General features: G+C 41.0%; 1 protein-coding gene across 1 annotated transcript; it reads right to left on the reverse strand.

The window, feature by feature from the left end:
* Positions 1-1,703: 1,703 nt before the first annotated feature.
* rnf19a (ring finger protein 19A, RBR E3 ubiquitin protein ligase) lies at positions 1,704-24,970 on the reverse strand. Its single transcript, XM_089023376.1, has 10 exons — positions 24,833-24,970; positions 19,308-20,023; positions 13,588-13,796; positions 12,290-12,434; positions 10,290-10,452; positions 10,087-10,201; positions 8,097-8,255; positions 6,283-6,502; positions 4,754-4,897; positions 1,704-3,322 (listed from the first exon to the last, which is right to left on the reverse strand). Exons 2-10 carry the CDS (start codon positions 19,907-19,909, stop codon positions 2,812-2,814), a joined length of 2,268 nt encoding a protein of 755 aa, XP_088879502.1. The 5' UTR covers positions 19,910-20,023; positions 24,833-24,970; the 3' UTR covers positions 1,704-2,811.
* Positions 24,971-25,350: the final 380 nt, after the last annotated feature.

The following is a 25,350-nucleotide window of genomic DNA, read 5'->3' on the forward strand; positions in this document are numbered from 1 at the left end:
CAGATTCGGAGAAGATGCTTTCTTGTTTCTCATCCAGTTATGAGTATGATTCAAATAGTTCTGAAGAGGAAAGCATAAATGTTTGCAATGGATTAAAGAAGTCCTTCTGGATCAATTCGAGCCGTCTTGACCCTAGTGTAGCGCACAGAAAATGCACAAGCTCTGTTGCAAATGGGCTGATATGTCTGCTGGGAATCTGTCAACTTTCACCTTCTTTATGTGTGTTACAGCAATTGGCTGCGACACAATGATTCACGTTCGAGTTTTTTTATGTAGTTTTCCTTCTAATCTTTCCTTTTGATCAACACGGTGTTTTCAGATGAAAAAAAATACCCAAAATGCATTGGGTGTCACTTTCTCGGTCAAGGGCGTTCCCTCCGTGACGTCACGTAGAGCAGTGGTCCCCAAACATTTTTGCGTCACGGACCGGTTTAATGTCAGACAATATTTTCACGGACCGGTGGATAAATACAACAAAATAAAATGATACAACAGGCATGTAAACTTATTTTCTTTCTTCTAAATATTATACTCACGTGACATAGACAAGCGTTTTGACATGCGTCAAGAGTAAATCATAGACGGATGTAATCTGGTAATTTTTCAAAATACAACATAGTTCGGACTCAGATAATGAATAAAACAGAAACTATGTAAATTATTCATTCTTTCTGCGCGGTCCTGTATCAAAATGACCCACGGACTGGTCTGCGGTCCGGGGGTTGGGGACCTCTGACTTGGGGCATCGTCATCAACTTGAAAACAAGACTTCCTCAATATTTAGCGCGGGTCTTAAAACGTAAAATATCTTTGAAAAATACGCTCAGTAGAAGTCATTTGAAGTGATTTTACAAATTATGGACACAACTCGTCCGGAGGCGTCGGTTGTCCTTTAAGAGATGTTAACCACCACCAAAAACTGTTCTGTCTTGCAGGTATCGGCGACCCTTATCCAAATGTATGCATTCTTTACTCCAACCGTGCCGCTTGCTATCTAAAGGATGGCAACTGCACTGATTGCATTGAGGACTGTAAAACAGTCCTGCAGATGGATACCGCCGTGCAGGTGGTGCACGAGAGCGTCCACAGGTCAGGTATCTACAGTGAAATAAAAAAATTATAATACAATATAAAAAAAGACACTTCATTTGAGAATTTTTATTTTTAAAGGATATGCATTTGAATGCACATTACAAAGCCGATAATTAGTAAATATATGCTTTCCCCCCAGAATGAAAAATAATACACTGTGAATAAACATAGCACTCTTCTGTTAGCATACAGAGAGTTAATTAAGGTATTTTGATGACAGTAAAGAGGAAAATCCTTTGACGTTTTTCCCAAAAGGCACTGGGGGACAAAGAAACGCTGTATTCATTAATTGTGAAAGGGCCTGGAATAGAAGTACAAAATGTGATTCATTCAAGGGAGAATTCAACTTAAAATACTTTAAAAGATTTTGTTGTACAACTGCTACACAACTAAAATAAGAACTTTGGTGAATTGAGAAGCAACCAAATGCTTTTTAGAGATTTTTTTGCATAGTTACCATGTGGTTTGTCAACAAATATGTTCATTTGAATTCGTGTAAAAAAAAAAGAAACCCGACACAGGGCTGCAATATTACAAAAAAAAACTTTCCAAAAATGGAAAATAAGCAAAAGTAAAGACACATTTGCACAAACAGTAATAAATGCCCCCCCCCCCAAAAAAAAAAAAAAAAAAAAAAAAAAGATTGACTTATAACTGTGCTACTAAATGGTCCCTCTCAGTAAGAATGGGTGGCACAGTGGTGGACATATTTGTTTTTCTTTATTTTTGTTGGTTTCGTCTCCACCTTTGCCTTTTACAGAGCGAGCACCTGACTTGCACACATACATTCAAATTGATTTTCGGCTTACCAATTTTAAAGGACAACCGACACCTCCAGACAACTTGCGTCCATAATTTGTAAAATGACTTCAAATGACTTCTACTGAGCGCATTTTACAGAGATTCCACCGCATATAGCTATATTTTTTGTTTTAAGACACGCGCTGAATATTCATGAAGTCTTGTTTTCGAGTTGATGACGATGCCCTAAGTGACGTCTCATTCGGAACGCCCCTGACCGAGAAAGCGACACAATGCATTTTGGGTACTTTTTTTCACCTGAAAACACACGTGAAATTAAGAAGAAAACTACATAAATAACGCAATGGTGGATCGTTGTGTGTCGCAGCCAATTGCGGTAACACGCATAAAGAAGGTGTAAATTGACATATTCCCAGCGGACAAATCAGCCCATTTTCAACAGAGCTTGTGCGCCATCTTTTGCATTTTCTGGGCGCTACATTGGAGTCCAGATGGCTGGAATTGATACGGAAGGACTTCTTTAATCGATTGCAAACATTTATGCTTTCCTCTTCAGAACTATTTGAGTCATATTCATAACTGGATGAGTAACAAGAATGCATCTTCTCTGAATCTGAACTCTCTGAAGCCATTGTTTTGATTCTGGAGCAAGGCAGTTTGTGAAGGAGTATCCTGGTGTGACGTCATGAACAAGGGGGCGGGACTTTCTGAATCTCACCAGTTCCGAGCTCATTTTGTGGCATTTTTTGGGTGTTTTGCATTTGACTAACAATATCAGCCTGCGTTTTTTTGAGTATTTTTGATGCTATAAAACATTTTTCTAATGTCAATTAGGAAAAAAAAAATGATGTCGGTTGTCCTTTAAATCCTCCCAAACTTCGCAATCAACGCTGACATTCCGCTTCCTGCTTTACATAACGCGACTTAGGACAGACAGTTTGTGAGTTTTTGTCATTTTTAGATGTCTGTTGTGGTGCAGTCACGAGTGTCTTCTGCAATATACAGAACCTCGTTTAGCGAAGACGCGGTGGCGCTGTAGCTGCGCTGAGGCGGCAGTTGCTCCAGGCGGTCGTGCTCCACCTCGGGCAGCGGCGTGACGAGCGGGCCGTGGCTCAGCTCTGCCGTTTTGAGCGCTTCCGTCTCGCTGAGCTCGGCGGACAGGCGGCTGCAGTGCGAGTCGGCCACGGATGGCAGGCTGCCGCTTAGCGACGGCGAATCCAACTCTGACGAGATGGTGCTGCGGCGCTCGGCGTCCGCGTGCGTGTGGTTGACTTTGGACTCCGCCTTGCCTCCGCTGCGTTTCCACATTTTCCCTTTGTTAGTTTTGCTTGCTGCCAAAGACGTGGACAACTCCCTGGGGTGGCTCCCGCCTGCGCTTTTACTGCTGCAGCTGGCTTCATCCAGGCTGCTGCTGGCACTGCAGTGTCGCAACTTCTCCTCTTTGGACTCCACCTCCACACTGTTGTCTCTGCGTGGTATACATGCACATCAACTCCTTTCAATCAGGTATCAAGGCAGTTTGTGCTCCCAAATGATGTGAATCTGGTTTGTTCATCCCGAGTAGCGTATTTTCCGGTGTATATGGCGCACCCAAAAGCCTTTATTTTCTTCAAAAGATGACCCCGCACCTTATATGCGGGTGCACCTTACATGTGAAGTCATATTGAACCACAACAGGTCTCGCAACTCCAACCACTGATTCCTTTTCCTCCCCGTACAACTAGTGCGTACCCCCAGACTTTACTGTAGCGCCTTATAATGTGGTGTGACTTATATTTAAAAAAATGATATGCAGTGATACCTTGGCTTACGAACTTAATTGGTTCCCAGACAGAGTGTGTAAGGTGAAAAGTGTGTATCCCAAAACTTAATTTCCCACAGGAAACCATTAAAATGAGAATGATCCATTTCCAGGTACCCATAAAACATAATTAATTTTCTACTTTCAAATTAGCCTTAAAACTACACAAAATACATCTTATTTTATGTATAATAAATGTGCCATGGTATTATAATTAAAGAAATAAACTGTACTGTATAATAAAGTGGTTTTATTGAACTTTGTGATGGTCGATGGCTTGATGGAATGGAGTGGCGGGTTTCATCAGCATTAAACACTTGATGAGGAACGTGGTCTTCTTTCACCATCTTGAGGAATGATCCCTTGTCGGTGCTTTTTCTGCGATAATTTTACCTTGTTCCTCATCAATTGTGTTCTGTTTAGCTGGGCTGATAGATTTTTGCATCAAGTGTAGAGATGGCATGTACGGGTTATTTGTGGAGCCTGATTGATGGGATATTTTAACCTTGCAGGCTACATCGTCTGTGTAAGCTCTCAGTCGTACAGGAGTGGTCCATCGATGAGAAGGTTTCTTCAGCCGTCATCTGTACATCTGTACTTGCAGGCTACACTCTGCCTTTGAACTATAAAAAGTTGAAACGAGTCCAAATGTCACTGTTTTCTATCCATGTTCTCACTCTCTGTCGTCTGCCTGTCTCTTTAATGTTTAAACCCCCCCCCCCCCCCCCCACTGCTGCGTTCTTGACCAATCACGTGGCTTTAACCGAAGACTGGCTGCGGGGAATGGAGGCCCCCCCAAAAAAGTCAGCTGCCATTTCCTTGTTTGGAGAACGGGCTCATTCACGAACGACACATCACTCATTGTGGCGCTCCGTGTGTATCCTAAAAAAATAGTTCGTATGCCAAGGTAAAACTTTCATAAATTTGATGTTCGTAAACCGAAAAGTTCGTAAGCCAAGGGGTTCGTAAACCGAGGTATCACTGTATATGATATCCATCTCCCTATTTTCTTGTACTGTTCAATATATTCTTTGTATCAGATCTTAAAAAAGCGAGTGCTATAAGTGGGACAAAAAAACAACATTTAGCTGTGCTGACCTTTCTAGAGGCATGTAGGCACTGAGGATGGAGCCCGCCATGGCCTTGGTGCTGGCGTTGTCGCTGATGGTCCCGAGGCTGACGGTGGCCGACTCTCCACTCAGACTGCAGCGCTCCTTTTGGACGTCTGCCTGCACTTCCATCCTAGAACACACACACAAATTAGACTGCATTGGGATCACAATTTCAATTAGTAACAGCCTCACTTTACATCAACTTTGTTCGACCTATATTTGAATGTTTTGTGTGGCTTTTTACATACAGGTAAAAATGACCCACAGCATAATCAACATCAGCTAGCAATAATAGATAGCTAAAGCTAGCTAGCTTGGCAGATGACTAAAAGCCAGCCAGCTGGATAGCTGCAAATGGCACCTATTATTTGACTGTTTTGTGTGGATTTTTAAATCCAGGTAAAAATGCTGGCTGTCTATCTAGCTATTAGCTATCAAACTAGCTCTCTATTTGCTATCTAGCTGGCTAGATATCTAGCTAGCTGGCTATCTATCTTTCTATTAGCTATCAAGCTATCTAGCTAGCTCTCTATTTGCTATCTAGCTATTAGCTATCGAGCTAGCTAGCTAGATCTCCATTTTAGCTAGCTTTTAGCTATTTGAGTTACTTCCGGATTGAGTGATTATTAGCTACCTCTTAGCTAGCTAGCTTTCTATCTATTTGACTTTTGAAAGGCGCTTAGAAATGAAATGTATTATTATTATACCTGCCTTTTGAAAAATGTCTCTATGGATCACATTAGGACATTACATTTTAGACCATTGAGTGAAATAATGGGTTTTAGAATATTATTGTTTTCAAATATTAGACAAAATTCGTAAAGGATCAGTGGCCATTTTGGGATGTCTTGAGTTTATTTAATTAGTGACATTCAGTGTATTAGCTAACTAGCTATCTATCTATTAGCTATATAGCTATCTATCTATTAACTGGCTATTAGCAATCTATTTGCTATTCATTTGCTATCTTAGATAGCTGGCTAGCTATGTAGCTGGCTATTTATTAGCTGTATGGCTATTTATCTATTTAGCTGACTGTCTAGCTGTCTATTTATCTGTTGGCTAGCTAGCTTTCTATCTATTTGAGTTACTTCTGGGTTGAGTGAGCGCTGGCGCATATGGCTACCGCTGCTCACCCGCAGAAAAACTGATCCTGTGGTTGTAAAGTGCCATTGAGAGTTTTCAAAGGCACTTATAAGTGAAATATATTATTATTTAATAATAATAATAGCTAGCTAGCTTTTCTGCCTATTTGAGTTATTTGTTGTTGGCTATCTATTAGCTATCTACTAGCTGGCTAACTAGCTTTCTGTCAATTGACTTTGAGCTAACGCTGGCGCGTGTGGCTGCTCACCCACAGAAAAACTTCATCCTGTGACTGTAAAGTGACCTTGAGAGTTTTGAAAGGCGCTTAGAAAGGAAATGGAATATTATGATTACTATTATTATTTTAGGTTCATTCTAAAATTTCAGCAAATACCCCCGATTTGTTGTCACTTTCTACTCTCTCCCTACCTGTTGTAGCAACTCCCAGACAGGCTGCCGGTGATGCTGGTGCCGGCGAGGGCGGTTGTGCTGGCGTTGTCGCTCATGTTGTCACGTTGGGTCGAGCCGACGCCGCAGCGCTCCATGTGGCTGCCGCTCACGCTGAGGCTCAAGCCCGTCAGGCCGCCCACGCTGGCACCATCTCCCAGGCTGCCGTTGTTTAGTCTCGTTTCCGCCACCGACGTCGTGTCTGGACAAGGCCCAATGGATTTAGCAGGTTTTTTTTCAAAGTGTCATAATAGCTAGCCACTTTCTATCTATTTGAGTCACTTGCGGGTTGAGTGAATGCTGCCGCGTGTGGCTAGACAGCTATCTATTAGCTATATAGCTATCGAGCTATCTATCTATTAGCTAGCTTTCTATCTATTTGAGTTACTTCCGGGTTGAGTGAACGCTGGCACGTGTGGTTGCCGCTGCTGATTTATTTGCCATCTATTAGCGATATATTTGCAACCTATTATATATTTGGTATATAATAGTATTCAATAGAGAACATTGCATAAAAACAACAGATTTGTATCAATAGACATTGTATACTAGGTATTAGCTAGCTATTAGCTATCTATTCGCTAGGTATAAGCTATGTATTTGCAAGGTATTAGCTAGCTATTCGCTATCGATTCGCTGGGTATTTGCTAGCTATTAGCGATCTATTCGCTAGCTAATGGCTAGCTATTCGCTAGCTAATAGCTATCTATTTGCTAGCTAGCTTTATATCTATTTGAGTTACTTCCAGGTTGACTGAATGCTGGGGCGTGTGGCTGCCGCTGCTCACCCACAGAAATAAACTTATCCTGTGACTGTAAAGTGACCTTGAGAGTTTTGAAAGGCGCTTAGAAATCAAATGTATTATTATTCTTACTATCCGGTAGTGCAGGGGTGGGCAAACTTGACGTTCTAAGGTCGTGCATTTGCATATCATTTTCCAAAATAGATGCACGGAACCGCAGCCCAGAAGAAAGATTCAAAAGAAGCTAACAACATATGTGACGCTACAAAACAAATTTACATAAAACCATGACTGTAAACTGTACGTGAGACTTATGAAACGGGCTTAGTGGCTTGTAGCAAGCAATGTAAACGTTGCATTGTGCACCATGATGACAAATGACTACTGCAGAAAAATCTACACTGTAGATTTGTCGTACATTATACTCTTTCATAACTGCCCAGTTTCAGTGCAGATCAAACAGACACACTTCCCCTTGAATTCTTTGAAGAAATATTCTTTGGTTCTGCCATGTTTAGTAATGGGTAAATTTTTCTGGGATTGGCCTTTTTGGTGGTGCAACTGCATTGATGCCTGGTGTTAAAACTTAGAAGTGCAGGCAAAATTTGAAGTGCGGGCCATATTCCATTCTGTTTATAAAATTTCTTGCGGGCCAATTAAAAATGGACTGCGGGCCGCAGTTGGCCCGCGGGCCGTAGTTTGGACACACCTGTGGTAGTGTAAACGTCACACCTGCATTTTGAATGGATCTCGATTTACGACCGTTTGACTTACGACCATTTTGTCGGAACGGAACCCGGTCGTGACTCGGATGTTACCTGTATATATACGGTATGTATTATTATTGTTGTTGTTTTTATGTTACTTCCAGGTTGAGTGAACGCTGGCGCGTGTGGCTGCCGCTGCTCACCCGCAAAAAAAAAAAAAAATATCATGTGCCTGTCAAGTGTCCATGAGAATTTTGAAAGTGGCTTATAAATGAAATTTATGATTATTATTATTATTAAAAAACTTTTATTGTACATATTTCTTTTTAGAAAATGCTGGAAGTCACCTGTAGCTGCTGCGCCGCCACCCATGTTTTCATTCTCGTCGTCAAACTCGATTCGCACACCTTTGCCGCTGCCCGCGGACACACCGCAGCCGCCACTCCGGCAAAGCGAGATGGGCACCACACCGTAGACGTACGCCAGCATAATGGGCACGCCGATGCCTGAAAAAAGTGCATTAATGTGATCAGAGACGAATTCACTTGACGAATTCATTGTCATGGTGACGAGTGATGAAAAGTCTTGGCCAATTCCGGTTTGATCATTTAGCTGTATTAAAAACAAACATGAACAACAGATGAGCTCACGGTTGTGCCATAGTAATCAATAAGACATGTCACTTATCCAAGTGTTTGGCATGCTCAATGTAAAACAGTGTCACAACAAAAAAGAGGACATGTTATTGAAATTTAGAGTAGAAGTGATAAAGTAGGTGCGCTACAGTGACCTATATTCCACCGCGATTGTTTCTGTCCAGTGAACCGGGCACACTCTGTACTCGCAGTCGTATATCATTGCATTTTGGTGAAGTTTATTCATGGTTTTTGGTGGGATTTTCCAAGCTATGCAGCTTATGATAACGTATTACACACGTTTCCCTCCATGCTGGTTGTTGAAATTTCCCGAATACGATAACGAGAAACCGGGGAAAAAATGGATTGAAGTTTCCGCTCTTTTTGCTAACACTACAGCTTATAAAGGTTGTATTTTTATAACTCATAGAAGTGGTAGAATATATTTTTTTCTCCATAACTGCCACGTTTCAAGCAAAAAGAAGCACTGGCATATATATTTCCAGAGCTCGCAATATTCTTTCCTAGTATTCAGTGACAGCCATTTTTGATTTCTGACGAAAATCTGCCTGCATTCGATCGTTGATATTTGCACATTTATATTTTTAATCTTTTCTTGTTTTTTTCTGTTCTTGTTTAGAATTTCTCCACTGCGAGAATAATAAAGGCAAATCCAATCCAATTTCAAAAGCTTTCCAATGGTACCTTACTCGTTAAGATCTGCAAAAAATTAAGACATTGATGATAGTTTAAACTGTAATAAAGAACTCGCTCACAGATTTTCTTGTTTTAATTGTGGAAATAATCTGTCTCAAATATATTTAACATTCGAAAAAAAAATTAAACTCGATTCATAAATTGCTAAATAATGGGAAAACACATTCTAGTCAAGAAAAGATCGTGTTCCCAGAAATTCTTGGTAATCCCCTAAAGAAGAAGGCCAGAAAGACCGTCCCCGTAGCTAGCTAGCTATGTAGCTGGCTATTTATTCATTTGCTATCTGTCTAGCTAGCTAGCTATGTAGCTGGCTATTTATCTATTTGCTATCCATTTGCTATCTCTCTGGTTAGCTAGCTATGTAGCTGGCTATTTATCCATTTGATATCTGTCTAGCTAGCTAACTATGTAGATGGCTATTTATCATTTGCCATCTATTTGCTCTCTGTCTAGTTAGCTTGCTATGTAGCTGGCTATTTATAAGCTATATGGCTATCTAGCTAGTTATCTAACTGTCTATCTATTAGCTATATGTTAGCTAGCGTTCTATCTATTTGAGTTACTTCCCGGTTAAGTGAACGCTGGCACATGTGGCTGCCGCAGCTCACCCGCAGAAAAAAAAGATTCTTGTGACTGTAAAGTGGCCTTAAGAGTTTTGAAAGGCGCTTAGAAATGAAATGGATTATTGTAATTACAGGCAGAAAATCCCCTCATATTTCAAAGATTAAAAATTCCATTATTTCCTTATTTGTCATAGAACAATCATCTATACATCATTTAAAAGCTATTTAAATGCACTTTAATATGGTATTAGAAAATGTGTGATGAATTATTATTGAAACATTTTGTCACATCCCTACTTAATGCGTTTTCACAGTCACACGGTTTAAAATTATTGTTTTTTGACTGGCAAAATTCCTGAGTATAAGACAACTAAAAGAATCATTTGTTGAGGAGCGGTAAGTCAAAGGAAGAACTTTCTTACCAACAGTCACAGCTGCCACTGCGGGTGACACGATGACAGACAGCGTTACACCGCCCGCAATCACCAAGTTCCTCTTGTGCTTTGAGACGTCTTTGCCCTCATAGCGATTATGGATCTGATGGAAGGGGGCCCAAAAATTCACAGCGTTGCTTATACACATCCCCACCCAAAAAAAAATTGTTATTTTTGACCCGAGGCCTCACCTTTCTGCCCACGTAAACTGGAATGCCAATTATCATAGCAGGAAATGCGATGCCCGCTATGAGGGCGATGCCCACGGGTGCACCCACTAAGGTACCCAGCTGCCAGAGGATTTTCTTCTTTCTGCTCCATGGCTTTTTCCCCCAGAAGGTACAACCGGATGGACTGGGAGGGGTGGTGTGAAATGCAGAGTGTTATGGATCAGTCAGCGATATTTAAAGGACAACCGACACCTCCGGACAAGTTGCGTCCATAATATGTAAAATCACTTCGAATGACTTCTACTGAGCGCATTTGACAAAGATTCCACCGCATATAGCTATATTTTACACTTTAAGACTCGCGCTGAATATTCATGAAATCTTGTTTTCGAGTTGATGACAATGCCCTAAGTGACGTCACGGAGGGAACTCCCGTGACCGAGAAAGCGACACACAATGCATTTTGGGTACTTTTTTTCATCTGAAAACACAGTGTTGATCGCGAAATCAGAAGGAAAACTACATAAATAGCACGATGGTGAATCATTGTGTGTTGCAGCCAATTGCGGTAACACGCATAAAGAAGGTGTAAATTGACACATATTCCGAGCGGACAAATAAGCCCATTTCCAACGGAGCTTGTGCGCCATCTTGTGCATTTTCTTTGCGCTACATCGGGTCCAGATCTTCACCGGTTTCATCGCCTGCAGACGGCTCGAATTGATACGGAAGAATTTCTTTAACCGATTGCAAACATTTATGCCTTCGTCTTCAGAACTATTTGAATCATATTCATAACTGGCTGAGTAACAAGAAAGTATCTTTTCCGAATCTGAACTCCCTGAAGCCATTGTTTTGATTATGGAGCAGGGCAGTTTGTGAAGGAGTATCCTGCCGTGATGCCACGAACAAGGGGGACTTTCTGAATCTCCCCAGTTTCGAGGTCATTTTGTGGCAGTTTTGGGACACTAAGTCATTTTTATTGGTGTTTTGCGTTTGACTAAAATATCAGCCTCTGTGTTTTGGGTATTTTAGATGCTATAAAACGGTTTTCTGATGTCAGTTAGGAAACAAAAAAATGTGTGTTGTTGTCCTTTAAAGTTAAGGGAAAAAACTGACCCCTCCGGACAGTTGTGTCCATAATTTGTAAAATCACTTCAAATGACTTTTACAAAGATTCCACGGCATATCGCAATATTTTATGTTTTAAGACTCGCGCTGAATATTCAGGAAGTCTTGTTTTCGAGTTGATGATGATGCCTGACATGACGTCACGTCTGGAACGCCCCTGACCGAGAAAGCGACACACAATGCATTTTGTGTACTTTGTTTGGTCTGAAAACTTCGTGTTGATGGCGAAATTAGAAGGAAAACTACATAAATAAGGCGATGGTGAGACGTTGTGTGTCGCAGCCAATTGTAGTAACATGCATAAAGAAGGTGTAAGTTGACACAAATTCCCAGTGGACAAATCAGCCCATTTCCAACGGAGCTTGGGCACCATCTTGTGCATTTTCTGGGACGCTACATTGGAGTCCAGGCGGCTCAAATTGATAGGCAAGTACTTCTTTAATCAATTGCAAATATTTATGCTTCCCTCTTCAGAACTATTTGAAGCATATTCAGAACTGGATGAGTAACAAGAAAGCATCTACTCTGAATCTGAAGCCATTGTTTTGATTCTAGAGCAAGGCAAAGACGTCCTGGCGTGACATCATGAACAAGGGGGCGGGAACTTCTGAAACTCGCAATTTCCGGGGTCATTTTGAAGTAGTTTTGGGACACTTTAACTCATTTTTATTGGTGTTTTGCATTTGACTAAAAATATCAGCCTGCGTGTTTTGGGTATTTTAGATGCTATAAAACGTTTTTCTGATGTCCGTTAGGAAAAAAAAAAATGGTGTCGGTTGTCCTTTAAAGCTATTAATATATGCCAAGCTCAGTTCGAGCATCTGTCGCAGGACGCAGCCTGTGTTACTACATTTCATTCATGTGCCTGCGAGGAAGTTTAAGCAGCTTACCTGAGATAGTGCAGGTCAGAGATCTCCTTCATGCAGAGCCAGCAGAACTCGCAGCCACAGACGACGCAGGTCATATGATTGCAGCTGCCGTCGTTCATCTTGGAGATGCAGGCGGCACAGCGAGGGCACGGCTTGATGTCATCACCTAAGGAGATGCCAAAGGACATCGTTGGCACACAAATACAAGTTTTACTGTGTGCAGTGGCAATTTACATTGGATTCATTTTTCTGGGCCCCAAGTCACGAGTTTTACCACCTAATACTTAACAAACTAGGCAGGGAAAACTGGGCGTGTAAAGTGGAAGTCCCCGGGGCATTTGAACATGGGGCATCTGAAATAACATCTGCCTGGACAACTTTTTTGAGACAATATATATATATATATATATATATATATATATATATATATATATATATATATATATATATATATATATATATATATATATATATATATATATATATAGTAATAATTGTTTTTTTCAAATCAAACGTTTGCTTTTTTCAATCAAGCAAACGTTTTGAACTTTTTTCAATAAAGCAAACGTTTGAACGTTTGGTTTGGAAATTTCGGTTCGTTTGGCTATTTGCATCCTCGGCACGGCAGCCAATCAGAACCCTGATTCCTGCTTCCGGACTTTCCCAAGCGTTATAAGGTCGTGCGTTTGCATATAATTTTCCAAAGTGGATGCATAGAACATCAGCCCCAGAATAAAGATTCAAAAGAAGCTAACACAATTTATGACGCTACAAAACATAAACGTACATTATCCCGTGACTGCAATGTGTCCTTGAGAGTTTTCAAAGGCGCTTAGAAACTAAATGTTTTATTATTATTATTATTATTATTATTATTATTATTATTATTATTATTATTATTATTATTATTATTAAAAGCATCATGGAAAGAGGAGTTCACATGGCTTGTAGCAGATGATGCAATGCAAACATTGCATTGTGCAACATGCCGAACAGTGTATGGACAAACGACAACTGGAGCAAAATCATTAGCAAAGGATATTTACAATAAATTAAGCAACGGAGGATGTACCTACCATAAGTAGGTACATCCTTAATAAAAAAAAATCCTTAATACTTTGTAACAATGTTTTTTTTGCGATTAGTCGTCTTATTGTGCTTCAAGTTGTGAAAAACGGGGCAGGAAACTTTATGGCCGGCAACTTTTCAAAGTTGTCTGCCTTGGTGTCCTAACTTTTTGTCATGAGTTTCAGACACAGCTAAAAGAAATTGTTAAAAATGACAAAATGTCTCCGAATATGCCTTTCATTTTTCATTACCGGTTGCGCCACTCTCCTGACTGTAACTGAGTGACGAAGAGCGAAAACCGCGCAGACGAAAATGCTGTGCCCGCTGCTGCCGCGCCGTGTCGCACGTCTGGTTGGGATGCCACAGCTGCTTGCAGTGGTAGCAGAACTCCGTACCGCAGCCCTCGCGGCCACATGTGATCTTCGGGCAGCTGGCGCAGCCAAATGCAATGACGGCATAACTGTGAGTAAAGAAGTGGAGGGGGGTGTTAAAAATCACTGACTGGGATTAAAACAGGGATGCAGTTTGTATGAATTGAAACACGGGACACTATTCAGAAGTTTTTTTTTTTTTTTATCAACAACCAATAAGTTAAGAAATAGTTTTAACAAAAGGTAGCTTTTTGTAACAGCTTTTTAATCGGTGAAAAGGTTTATTCAGCCGTCATCTATACTTCTTTGAACGTGTCGGACGTTTCGCTTCTTATACAAGAGGCTTCATCAGCGAACTAAAAATTTTTGCTGGTAGCTTTGGCCCTATATATCCCTACTGTCCAGAGGTGGCGGTACCAGACCTCTGCTATGATAGGTCCCTGCTCTCAAAACGACAAACACTTTAAAGGACAACCGACGTCTCCGGACAAGTTGTGTCAAATGACTTCTACTGAGCGTATTTTAAAAAGATTCCACCGCATATAGGTATATTTTACATTTTAAGACTCGCACTGAATATTCAGGAAGTCTTGTTTTTGAGATGGTGACGAGTCCGTACGTGACGTCACTAAAGGAACGCCCCCTGACCGAAAAAAAGATATTGTAGCAGTCCATCACGACAATCTATTTTGCTGTATTGTTTGGTCTGAAAACTTTGTGTTGCACCCAAAAGCCGCCAGAAGAGGGTGTCCAAGCTCCATATAAGGAATTTATCAGCCTGTGGAAATGGAGGTGGCCACAGGAGGACGCCATTTTGTGCCTCTTTTCTGGTGATCGTTTCTCCCCAATGTTGCATCAAAATGGCATGGAACAAATTCTTTAATCGATTGCAAACATGTATGCTTTCCTCTTCAGAACTATTTGAATCATTTTCATACCTGGAGGTGTAACAAGAAAGCATATTCTCCGAATCTGAAACCATTATTTTGATTCTCAAGCAATGCAAGATGTCTTGGCGTGACGTCACAAACCGGGGGCGGGACTTTCTGAAAATGGCCAATTCGCAGCTCATTTTTTTGCAGATTTTGGACACTTTAAGTCATTTTTATTGGTGTTTTACATTTGAATAAAAATATCATACTGCGTGTTTTGGGTATTTTAGATGGTATAAAACGTTTTTCTGATGTCAGTTAAGAAACAAAAAAGTGACGTCGGTTGTCCTTTAAGGCAGAAATTAGTGCATCCAAAAGATAGGCTCCCAAATGAAAAACAAAGTCATGTAGTTTATTCAATACATTGTAAAAATTAAGATTGTCAAGAGCAATACAATGGGGAGACTGAACAAATTCTCAAAAAAAGACTATCAACATCGCGGAAATAATACTAGTGGGCCTCCATCTGCAGTACATCTTCTTTTCCTTTCGGCTTTTCCCTTCAAGAGGTCGCCACAGCAAATCAGTGGCCTCCATCTATAGAGGTTTGATCCGCATGTTTGTTTTGGCCAAGCTTTTACGTCGGATGCCCTTCCTGACACAACCCTCTGTATTTATCCAGGCTTGGGACCGGCACAAGAAGACTTATGTCCCTTTGTGGCTACAGAACAAGCAACTCGCTCAGTGAAAGGCTCCCAAACACAAAACGGTAATCGGCACAGCAACATTCAAATAAGCAAAAACTATACTCACCATTTGATGACAATGCTCTGATCTTACCTAAAAGCTAGTTAGGCTTAGTTATGCTGATGAGGTGATACCAGAGCAAATGGGGCAATCAGGCCAGTCATAGACCCCATCAGGCAGGACAGTAGAAGTAATCAGTGTAGCCTCAGAGAATAGTCCTCTGCTACCCCCAACCTGAGATCACGGAGCTACCATAGCAGATGTCTGGCACCGCCACGTCTGGACAGTAGGGATATATAGAGCCAAAGCTACCAGCAAAATACTTTCGCTAAGAAGCGAAACGTCCGACACCTTCAAAGAAGTACAGATGACGGCTGAAGAAACCTTTTCATCGATGGACAACTCCTGTCCAACTGAGAGCGTAGACGGAAGCTTTTTAACTCGTTAAAATTGCGCTTAAAATTAGTTTTAACAAAAGACAGTTTTTTAAACAGATTTTTAACTTGTTAAAATTGCGCTAAATTGATGAACGCACTCAAAACGAGTGCTCTCATAACCGCGCAGCATGAGTAGCCACCACGGGGTCAATCGGAAGCTGGGCTAAATTCCAAATCTAACAGGTACGTCTCAGCCTGGGAGCAATTTTTGGACTCTGTGCCCGATACAAACAAACCAGACCCATGGCTAACATCAATGTACGAGACACAAAAAGGACAAACATCAGCCATTTGAGTTCACATTTGGTTGTGATTAACTCATTCACTGCCATTCACAAATTGATTCGGGAATGGAAAATACAACATAGAGCGCCAATCCCGACTTTGTGCGGCTTTTGTTTTTTCATGCTTGGGTGCCGATAAAGCGCTGGCCAGACTTTTTTCTTTTCCACAAGGGGCCAGCATTTCCCTTTTTTCCATGTTAGTGCATTGTTACAGCTTAAGCTGTTGTTAAAGCGCTATCTAAACCAACATGAATATATTGCATTGTATTTTGGACAGCCACCTTCATTTCAAGCTCATACAACTGCAGACCCATATAATTTAGGAATTAACTTTCTTTCTGATGAAAGAAGAGAGTCCAAGTTTCTAACGCTGGATTGAATGATTATGTCGTCCTAAAACTCAATCATCTCATGGGTCCTGGTATTCGAGTGACAATGACAAAAACCCTGGCCCTGGAATGGACAAATTTTTTGAACGTCTGGCAGTGAATGAACATGCACTGTCCAGTTTGATATTGTAATAAATGTGTTGAATTTGTTCCGTGACTTGAACATCATGTGGCTTGTTGCTCATTTATTAGAGAGTACATATTTGTTGGATAGACTATTGTGGTCTTTATGATCCAAAAATAGACAATAGTGCTATTTATATTTCAAAGATATCACAGTGGAAACGGCAAGGGATAGATGTTGTGTCTTAGATGCCAACAATGGAACAATAAGATCCAAATAAATTGAGAAAAAAAATACAACCTAATAAATTAAAAGGTTTCTTCAGCAGTCATCTGTACGTATTTGAAGGTGTCGGACATTTCGCTTCTCATCCAAGAGGCTTCGTCAGCGGACTAAAATTTTTGCTGGTAGTTTTGGCCCAATATATATCCCTACTGTTTGGATGTGGCGGTGCCAGACTCTGCTATGATTGGTCCCTGCTCTCAGGTTGGGGGGAGCAGGGACTATTCCCTGAGGCTACACCGATTGCCTCTATTGTCCTGAATGATTACCTCTATTGCCCTGCCTGATGGGGTCTACGACCGGCCTGATTGCCCCATTTGCTATGGTATCACCTCATCAGCAGAACTAAGCTGATGTGGTCTAAGGAGTCTGTTGTAATAACGATCCAAATTAAACTTCACCCCACCATGGCAATTTCGTGAAGGGTTTTGCTGTTTTATGAAAATAGCTTATTTTACTCCATAGAAATAGATAGGTTTAGAAGTGGCGTAGAGACGAGGTTGATTGCAAACCCGGAAGTGACGGCACGAGTTGTAGCGTCCATAGTAACGTGGCTTGGTTTGGCATAGAAATAGGATAGTTTTGAGCGTATTTAGGTCTATTTAACGTATGGATGCTGTAAAAAGGAACAACAGTTGGGGGCCGCAATGTTTCGCTTACGGATGCTTCAACTACAAGCTGAAAAACAAAGGAATTTCGTTCTTCAAGTGAGTGAAAATGAAATTTCTATAAAAAGAAAACAAAATAATTCGTTTTGCGATGTTTTAGCGACTAATTTTCGTCCTGTTTTCGATCTTCGACCGTGTATAAGTACGTTCTGGTTGTTTTTCATTAGTATGAAATTGAATTGGCTCTGCCTCCTCAAGCATGTAACTAATTCGACACTAAATTTGAACTGCAGGGGTGTGCGTTTCACTAAACATTGCTAATTTAGCAATATTGCTAATATATTGCTAAGTTCATTGTTAACGCTAAAAACGTGTCTCACTAAACATCATTTAGCAATATTGTTAACGCTTAGCAATATTGCTAAATAGCAAAGTTTAGTGAAACGCGCCCCAGGTTAGCCGACTCTGCTCATACAACATACTAATAATTACTTCTTGATCTTTTTGATCCGTTGTAGATTTCACACATATATACACTATACACAGTGTTACCTAATCCTCTACAATTTCTGATTTAGTCCAATTCTGATCACCAATTAAGTATGATCATTCTTTATGAATGTTATTTTTTTCACGTTTGAAGATTGGATTGGATTGGATATGCCTTTATTAGTCTCACAGTGGAGAAATTTACATTTCACAGCAGCAAAGTGATGAAAGGAATGGAAGTACAGTATGGAAGATTGGTTACAATCACACTCAAAAGATAATTATACTATGTACAGTAAAGTCTCGTTATATCGATATCGGATATATCGATAGTCCCGGTTATATCGATACTATTTCTATGCACGCACGGAGAAAATTACATGCAAACAGGGTCGGATATATCGATAGTCCCGGTTATATCGATATTTTTTCGGACTCCCTTGAATATCGATATAACGAGACTTTACTGTATTTGAATTTTCAATCTTAAAGAGCTGTCGTTTCTATTATTCATAACATTTTTAGACTCTGAATAAATATACATCAATAGTGGTGTATTTAATTGCAATTGTATGTTTTGGATTATAAAAAAATTATAATCCAAAGCATATCTGATCTTGAAAGTTGAGGTTTTTGGACTTGTCCGACTTCACATCGCGCCGAAAGAAGACGTGAGAGTGAAGTAGTTGTCTTCTAAAACATATTTGGCCACAAAGTATTAGAATTTCGTCGAATACCGGAAGAAAATCGACGAAAAACTAGCAAAAATTATTCATATGGTACGGAACTGTGTCAGAGGCTACAACCCGTGACGTCATCAGTGACGTCACGACCTGGTGACCGCTGGCGCAATGCTATTGCCTCCTTTGGGCACTTCTATCTATTCTATCTATCTATTTCTATGTTTTACTCCCCTTTCAAACTATTTTCTTTCGCTAAGATTTTAACCTCACTGTCGTCAAATGAGCGGTTGCTAGCTTTTAGGTGCATATGTACTGCAGATTGAGGCCCAGTAGTATTATCCCTGCGATTTTGATGTTTTTTTTGTCTGTTTTTGAGAATTTCTTTAGTCTCCCCAATGTATTGCTCTTTACAATTTTGATTTTTACAATGTATTGAATACACTACATTACTTTGTTTTTCATTTGGCAGCCTATCTTTTGGATGCACTAATTTTTGCCTTAAAGTGCTTATCGGTTTGAAATAAGTAGGAATTTTGTGCTGCCAAAGGACACTGTAGTTTTTCAGAAACCCCTGCAATGTAAGGTACTGCTACTCCTCTCCTTTTAGTATCTTCATCATTCCCTATTCTTTCCTATTGACATTTGTTAAAAGACCACTGAGGGTAACCACAATTTGACGTACAACTCAATAAAAGTAACACAAAATGCATGAAGGGTTTGAAGGGGATGTCGGTCCAGATCTTACCCGCAGTCGGGAGCGGGGCACCAGCGGCAGTCAGGCTCGGCCACCAGCCACCTGCGCAGCATAAACTCCTCATATTTCTCCATGAGGGCACGGTCGGCCAGGATCATGGCAATGTCATGAGGATTGAAGCGCTCCGAACACTCGGGGCAGCAAATGTTGACTCGGGACTCTGAGATCTCAATGCGCAGGTACTGGCGCAGGCAGTCGGCGCACGAGCGGTGGTGGCACGTCATGATGTCGGGGAAACGCTCGCGCGTGTGCCGCAGCAGGCACAGCGGGCACTCCAACAGCTCAGAGGACCCCGCCGCCGAGGAAGTCGACGCCGCACCTTGTACAGAGTGCGCCGACGTCCCGTCGGCCAAAGCCTCCAGCGGAGGGACGCCGTCCCCGCTCACAGGGCCGGGAGGATCCGGCGCCGCTCTTGACTTGCGCTTGGCGTCGCGCTCGGATCGCCGCCGCCGCCCGAAAAGTGCCTGTAGGGAAAGGCGACGCTTCTTCGGGGTCTTCCTGACGGAGGGCAGGCTTATGGAGGAGGCGGCCGAGTTGAGGTCGCGTTCCGAGCCGGTGCTCCCGTGGTGTTGCTGGTGCATGATGCTCATCATGACCAGAGATCACCAGGTGCGGCGTGGGGGGGGGGGGAGTAGGGATGTCAGGGAATCTTGAGGCTCATGTAAACAACGACATGATGGTTGGGAATAGATTTGTGTTGGAATAATCTGAAAGTGGGGAAAGAAAGAAAAACATGAGAGTTGGTCAACTTCAAAAACAATACCTTTTAATACCAAATACAGTGATACTTCGGTTTACGAAGCCCTTGGCTTACGAACTTTTCGGTTTCCGAACGTTAAATTTATGAAAATTTTACCTCGGCATACAAACTATTTTTTAGGATACACACGGAGCGCCACAATGAGTGATGTGTCGTTCGCGAACGAGCCCGTTCTCCTAATAAGAAAATGGCAGCAGACTCATTTTTGTCCTCTATTCCCCACCCTCAGTCTTCGGTTAAAGCCACGTGATTGGTCAAGAACGCAGCAGTGAGAGGAGGTAGTTTAAACATTAAAGAGATAGGCAGACGACAGAAAGAGAGAGTGAGAAAATGGATAAAAAACTGTAAAATTTTGATTTGTTTCAAATTTAATAGTTCAAAGGCAGAGTGTAGACTGCAAGGTTAAAATATCCCATCAATCAGGCTCCACAAATAACCCGCACGAGCCATCTGTACACTTGATGCAAAAAGGTATCAAACCAGCTAAACAGATCACAATTGATGAACTAGCTACAATTATCACAGAGAAAGCACCTACTAGGGACCATTCCTCAAGATGGTGAAAGAAGCCTTTGTTCCTCATCGTGTTTAATGCTGATGAAACCGGCCACTCCATTCCATCAAGCCATCAACGACCATCGCAAAGGTAAATAAAACGTCTTTATTATACAGTACAGTTTACTTCTTTAATTATAATACCATAGCACATTTATTATACGTAAAATAGGGTATATTTTGTGTAGTTTTAAGGCTTAGAAAATTAGAAAGTAGAAAATTGTTTTATGGGGACCTGGCAACGGATTATTCTCATTTTAATGTTTTCCTATGGGAAATTAATTTTGGGGATACACACTTTTCATCTTACACACTCTGTCTGGGAACCAATTAAGTTTGTAAGGCCAAGGTATCACTGTAATACCAAATAATACAATTAAGTGGATTTTATACTCCCAAATTACTCTTGTGGCAGATGAGTAGTTTTACTTTATTTGACATTCATTCTTTTTATACCAGACAGTTAACTCATTCACTCTCAGACAATGTGCAAAAAAGTGTCCACTCCAGTGCCAGGGTTTTTGTCATTGTCACTCAAATTCTTTAACAAGAGTTGAAGCTTGAACAAAGTGACAACATGGAAAAAAAGAAATGCTACCAGATGTCCAGCCAGTGCTTTATCGGCACCCAATCAAAACAAAAACAAAACAACGAACTAAAACCCGGCCGGGAATGGCGCTCTACATCATATTTTCAATTCCCGAATCAATTCAGAAATGAGTTAAATGTTAATATTGTGGGGGGGGGGGGGTGCAAAATGGACGACTTCTTGGTAAAACAGACAAAAAGAAACAATTTGCCAGGATCACCTGGTCAGGACAAGAATATTGTAATGATCGCAAAGGCCTCACGTCTCCCCGTTGACGTAGTCTGATCGGCGAAACTGCTGCCTCATTTCACTTCATTAGACATTTTATGGGATGGGGGATGACGTGCGCGGACGGCATAATCACACTTGAAGGAAAACATAAAGCTTCGCGACAGAGCCCCTTATGTGTGTTTAGTGTTCAAGTCCAGCACGGCTGCTATTTGGGTTACCGCACCTCTGTTTGCTTTGGGCGCAGACAACAGGAAGCAGTGAGAATATTCAGATCATAGACATAATTACAATAGAGTGATACCTTGGCTTACGAACTTAATTGGTTCCCTGACAGAGTGTGTCAGGCGAAAAGTGTGTATCCCCAAAATTAATTTCCCATAGGAAACCGTCAAAATGAGAATAATCTGTTCCCAGGTCACCATAAAATAATTTCGTTTTATTGACTTTTGTGATGGTCGTTGATGGCTTGATGGAATGGAGTGGCCGGTTTCATCAGCATTGAAAACTTGATGAGGAACGTAGCCTTCTTCTTTCACCATTTTAAGGAATGATCCCTTGTAGGTGCTTTCTCTGCGATAATTTTACCTTGTTCCTCATCAATTCTCTTTTGTTTAGCTGGGTTGATAGACTTTTGCATCAAGTGTACAGATGGCTTGTGCGGGTTAATTTGTGGAGCCTGATTGATGGGATATTTTAACCTTGCAGTCTACCCTCCGCTTTTGAACTATCGAAGTTGAAACCAGTCCAAATTTTACTGTTTTCTCTCCATTTTCTTACTCTCTCTGTCATCTGCCTGTATCTTTAATGATTAACCCCCAACTCCCTCACTGCTGCGTTCTTGACCAATCACGTGGCTTTAACCGAAGACTGGGGTTGGGGAATAGAGGATAAAAACAAGTCGGCTGCCATTTTCTTGTTAGAACGGGCTCGTTCGCAAACGACACATCACTCATTGTGGCGCTCCGTGTGTATCCTGAAAAATAGTTTGTATGCCAAGGTAAAATTTTCATAAATTTAACATTTGTAAACCGAAACGTTCGTTAGCCAAGGGGTCCGTAAACCGAGGTATCACTGTATACGGTCATGCGGTCACGGTAAATAGAGTGCAATATTCGAAAGAATAAAATCAGTGCACAACTGTTATGTTGCTTGTTTTATTTCCACATTGTTTGGCCAAAATGTTCCATACCCCTGACTTTTGGCCAAATCACCCATTGGAGACTCGACCAATCGTCAGCTGATGCAAAGTGCAGTGATTGGTTGGGAGCCGTTTGTGGCTCAGCAGTGGGCTTCCTGCCCCCAAGGACCAGTTTTCAGGAACTGGGACATCAGCCCATTGTGTGTGTGTGTGTACTGATAATGCATGAGCCACAAACCTTGACTGTATGCATGTGGAAACACACTTTTTTTTTCTCAAACGCTTAAATGGAAAGTCCCTCTCAGTCTCTCTGTATTTCTCAGCAGGCTTTTCCAGCTTACACCATCTGATTGTCAAAGCAAAGCCGATACATTGTTTGTGCTGTTTGTTTCCTGAACAATGACCGTTTCCATGTAGATGACTTAACAAAACACAATTTCCGTTCGTTAATGACTCATGCCTAGTAACTTTTTTAACCCTGGCAAGTTCATCGATATGACAGTACCGTCATTTATATTTGTTCTGTCTTCTGTTTGGTTTTTATGATTCAACAAAGTGATGCATGCTAACATATAAATGCTAAAACTAAGCTCAACAAACCGTTCATTAATATGCAAGTTTTTTTTAAAGGACAACCAACACCATTTTTTTTGTTTCCTAACTGACATCAGAAAAACGTTTTATAGCATCTAAAATACCCACAACACACAGGCTGATATTTTTTGTCAAATGCAAAACATCAATAAAAATTAGTTAAAGTAGTAAAGCAGATTCAGAAAGTCCCGCCCCCTTGTTCGTGATGTCACTATTGGTCACAAACTGCCTTGCTCCAGAATCAAAACAATGGCTTCAGAGAGTTCAGATTCGTAGAAGATGCTTTCTTGTTACTCATCCAGTTATAAATATGATTCAAATAGTTCTGAAGAGGGAAGCATACATGTTTGCAATCAATTAAAGAAGTCCTTCCGTATCAATTCGAGCCGTCTGGACTCTCATGTAGCGCCCAGAAAACGCACAAGATGGCGCACAGCTTCGTTGGAAATGGGCTGATTTGTCCACTGGGAATTTGTGTCAACTTACACCTTCTTTATGCATGTTACCGCAATTGGCTGCGACACACAATTCGCCATCGCCTTATTTTTGTAGTTTTCCTTCTAATTTCGCGATCAACACGAGTTTTCAGACGAAAAAGAAATTACATAAAAAGGCATTGTGTGTCGCTTTGTCGGTCAAGGGCGTTCCCTCCGTGACATCACTTTGGGCATCGTCATTAACTCGAAAACAAGACTTCATGACTATTCAACGCAAGTCTTAAAACGTCAAATATAGCTATATGCGCTGGAATCTTTGTAAAATACGATCAGAAGTCATTTGAAGTGATTTTACAAATTATGGACGCAACTTGTCCGGTGGTGTTAGTTGTCCTTTAATGGCATTTTTTCCCTGCTAAGCCCAAGAAATCTGCGCCTGATCTTATGAGTGTATTCCAACTTCGTTATACGTGAGATTTACATGACCAGTTGAGTCGCTTTTTGACAGTCATAGATGACTCCATTTCCCGATAATCGTGTGATGCATTCAATAGAAAATGAAAGTGACATTGTTTTAACATGAAAAATAACTTATTTCTGTCGTTTCTTTCTTTGCTTGCCAATGTTGACAATAAAAATTAGGACTGACTACTTATAATCTCTCCAATGATTGGTTGATTGTGAAAATAACGCAGTTGCAACGAAACTATCGCGCAAGAAATTCTATGTTACGACTTTTGACGAGCATCGACGCACAAATAACACTTTCGAGCAGTACATGACGGCGCAAAGGTGACGCGGGCTGACATTATCAAAACGTGCCCGTGGAAGGGTCTACACAGTATATTTTCTAGGAGCAAGCAACAGAAAACGTGTTGATGTTTAGCGTCGACTAATCGCGGTTAGCTTGCTAGCCTGTTAGCCCTTAGCATATCCGCTAGCGCCCAACTTTAATAACCTTCCAGAGGAGTTGCCGCCGATTGGGTTTGACCTCATTTTCCACACTCTCGCTTGAATACTAAGCGTTTTAACCAAACGCAAATTGAGGGAAACTTTAAAAAGAAACGAACGACCAGTCTTAACCGTAAAAGCGAGAATTGTTTACATGCTAACAGACTAGCTGCGCCGTCGCCCCATAACATGGAGGAAGTTGCAGCTTTTGAAGCGAGCAAAAAATATCTCGAGGTTTCGCATCTCTTTTGATCAACTTACCGTCAAAGTTGTTGTTGGGATTCTAACTGGGTGCTGACAACACGCCAATGTGTGTAGATCGCTTGTGAAACAAGGAAAAAAGTTGCTGTGGGCGACGAGGTTTAATGTACGTCCCCTGGGTGTGTGAATACGTCGTCAAGTTGCATTGTTGGGAAATTGTTAAGAATAGGCATCCGGTTACGATGTTTTTCATAATATATTCTTTTGTTTGTTTTGGGAAGCGCGAAAGAACTGTCTATTTAGCAACGTTACCTCGCGTGCATTCTGGGTTTGAACAGAGCATTTAACGTTAAACCTTGTTTTGAAGTGGGAGCATTCTTAAATGTAAATACGTTTAACTAATCTGTTAAAAACAAATTGCAAAACAGTTTTTCTTCTGAAACATTTCCTACCGTTGTACAGTTCAGTCTTCTGATATTATTTGTACATGCAATACAAAAGTTTATTTCTTTTGGACCCCAGCCCTTTCAATTTAGCTACTGCAAATTGCAAATTTCCCCATTGTGAGACTATTAAAG

This window comes from Hippocampus bargibanti, linkage group LG20, assembly GCF_051943395.1.
Source record: "Hippocampus bargibanti isolate YZ-2025 linkage group LG20, ASM5194339v1, whole genome shotgun sequence".
In the NCBI taxonomy this organism is placed as follows: domain Eukaryota; kingdom Metazoa; phylum Chordata; class Actinopteri; order Syngnathiformes; family Syngnathidae; genus Hippocampus; species Hippocampus bargibanti.

What these genes read in the sequence shown, in the direction of transcription:
- rnf19a (XM_089023376.1), bottom strand. Translation starts at nt 19,909, where the DNA reads ATGATGAGCATCATGCACCAGCAACACCACGGGAGCACCGGCTCGGAA. An exon ending in TGCCCCGCTCCCGACTGCGG is followed by an intron (nt 13,797 to 19,307) that starts GTAAGATCTGGA and finishes CTTTACTCACAG; the next exon opens with TTATGCCGTCATTGCATTTG. An exon ending in TGGCGGCGCAGCAGCTACAG is followed by an intron (nt 6,503 to 8,096) that starts GTGACTTCCAGC and finishes GGCCTTGTCCAG; the next exon opens with ACACGACGTCGGTGGCGGAA.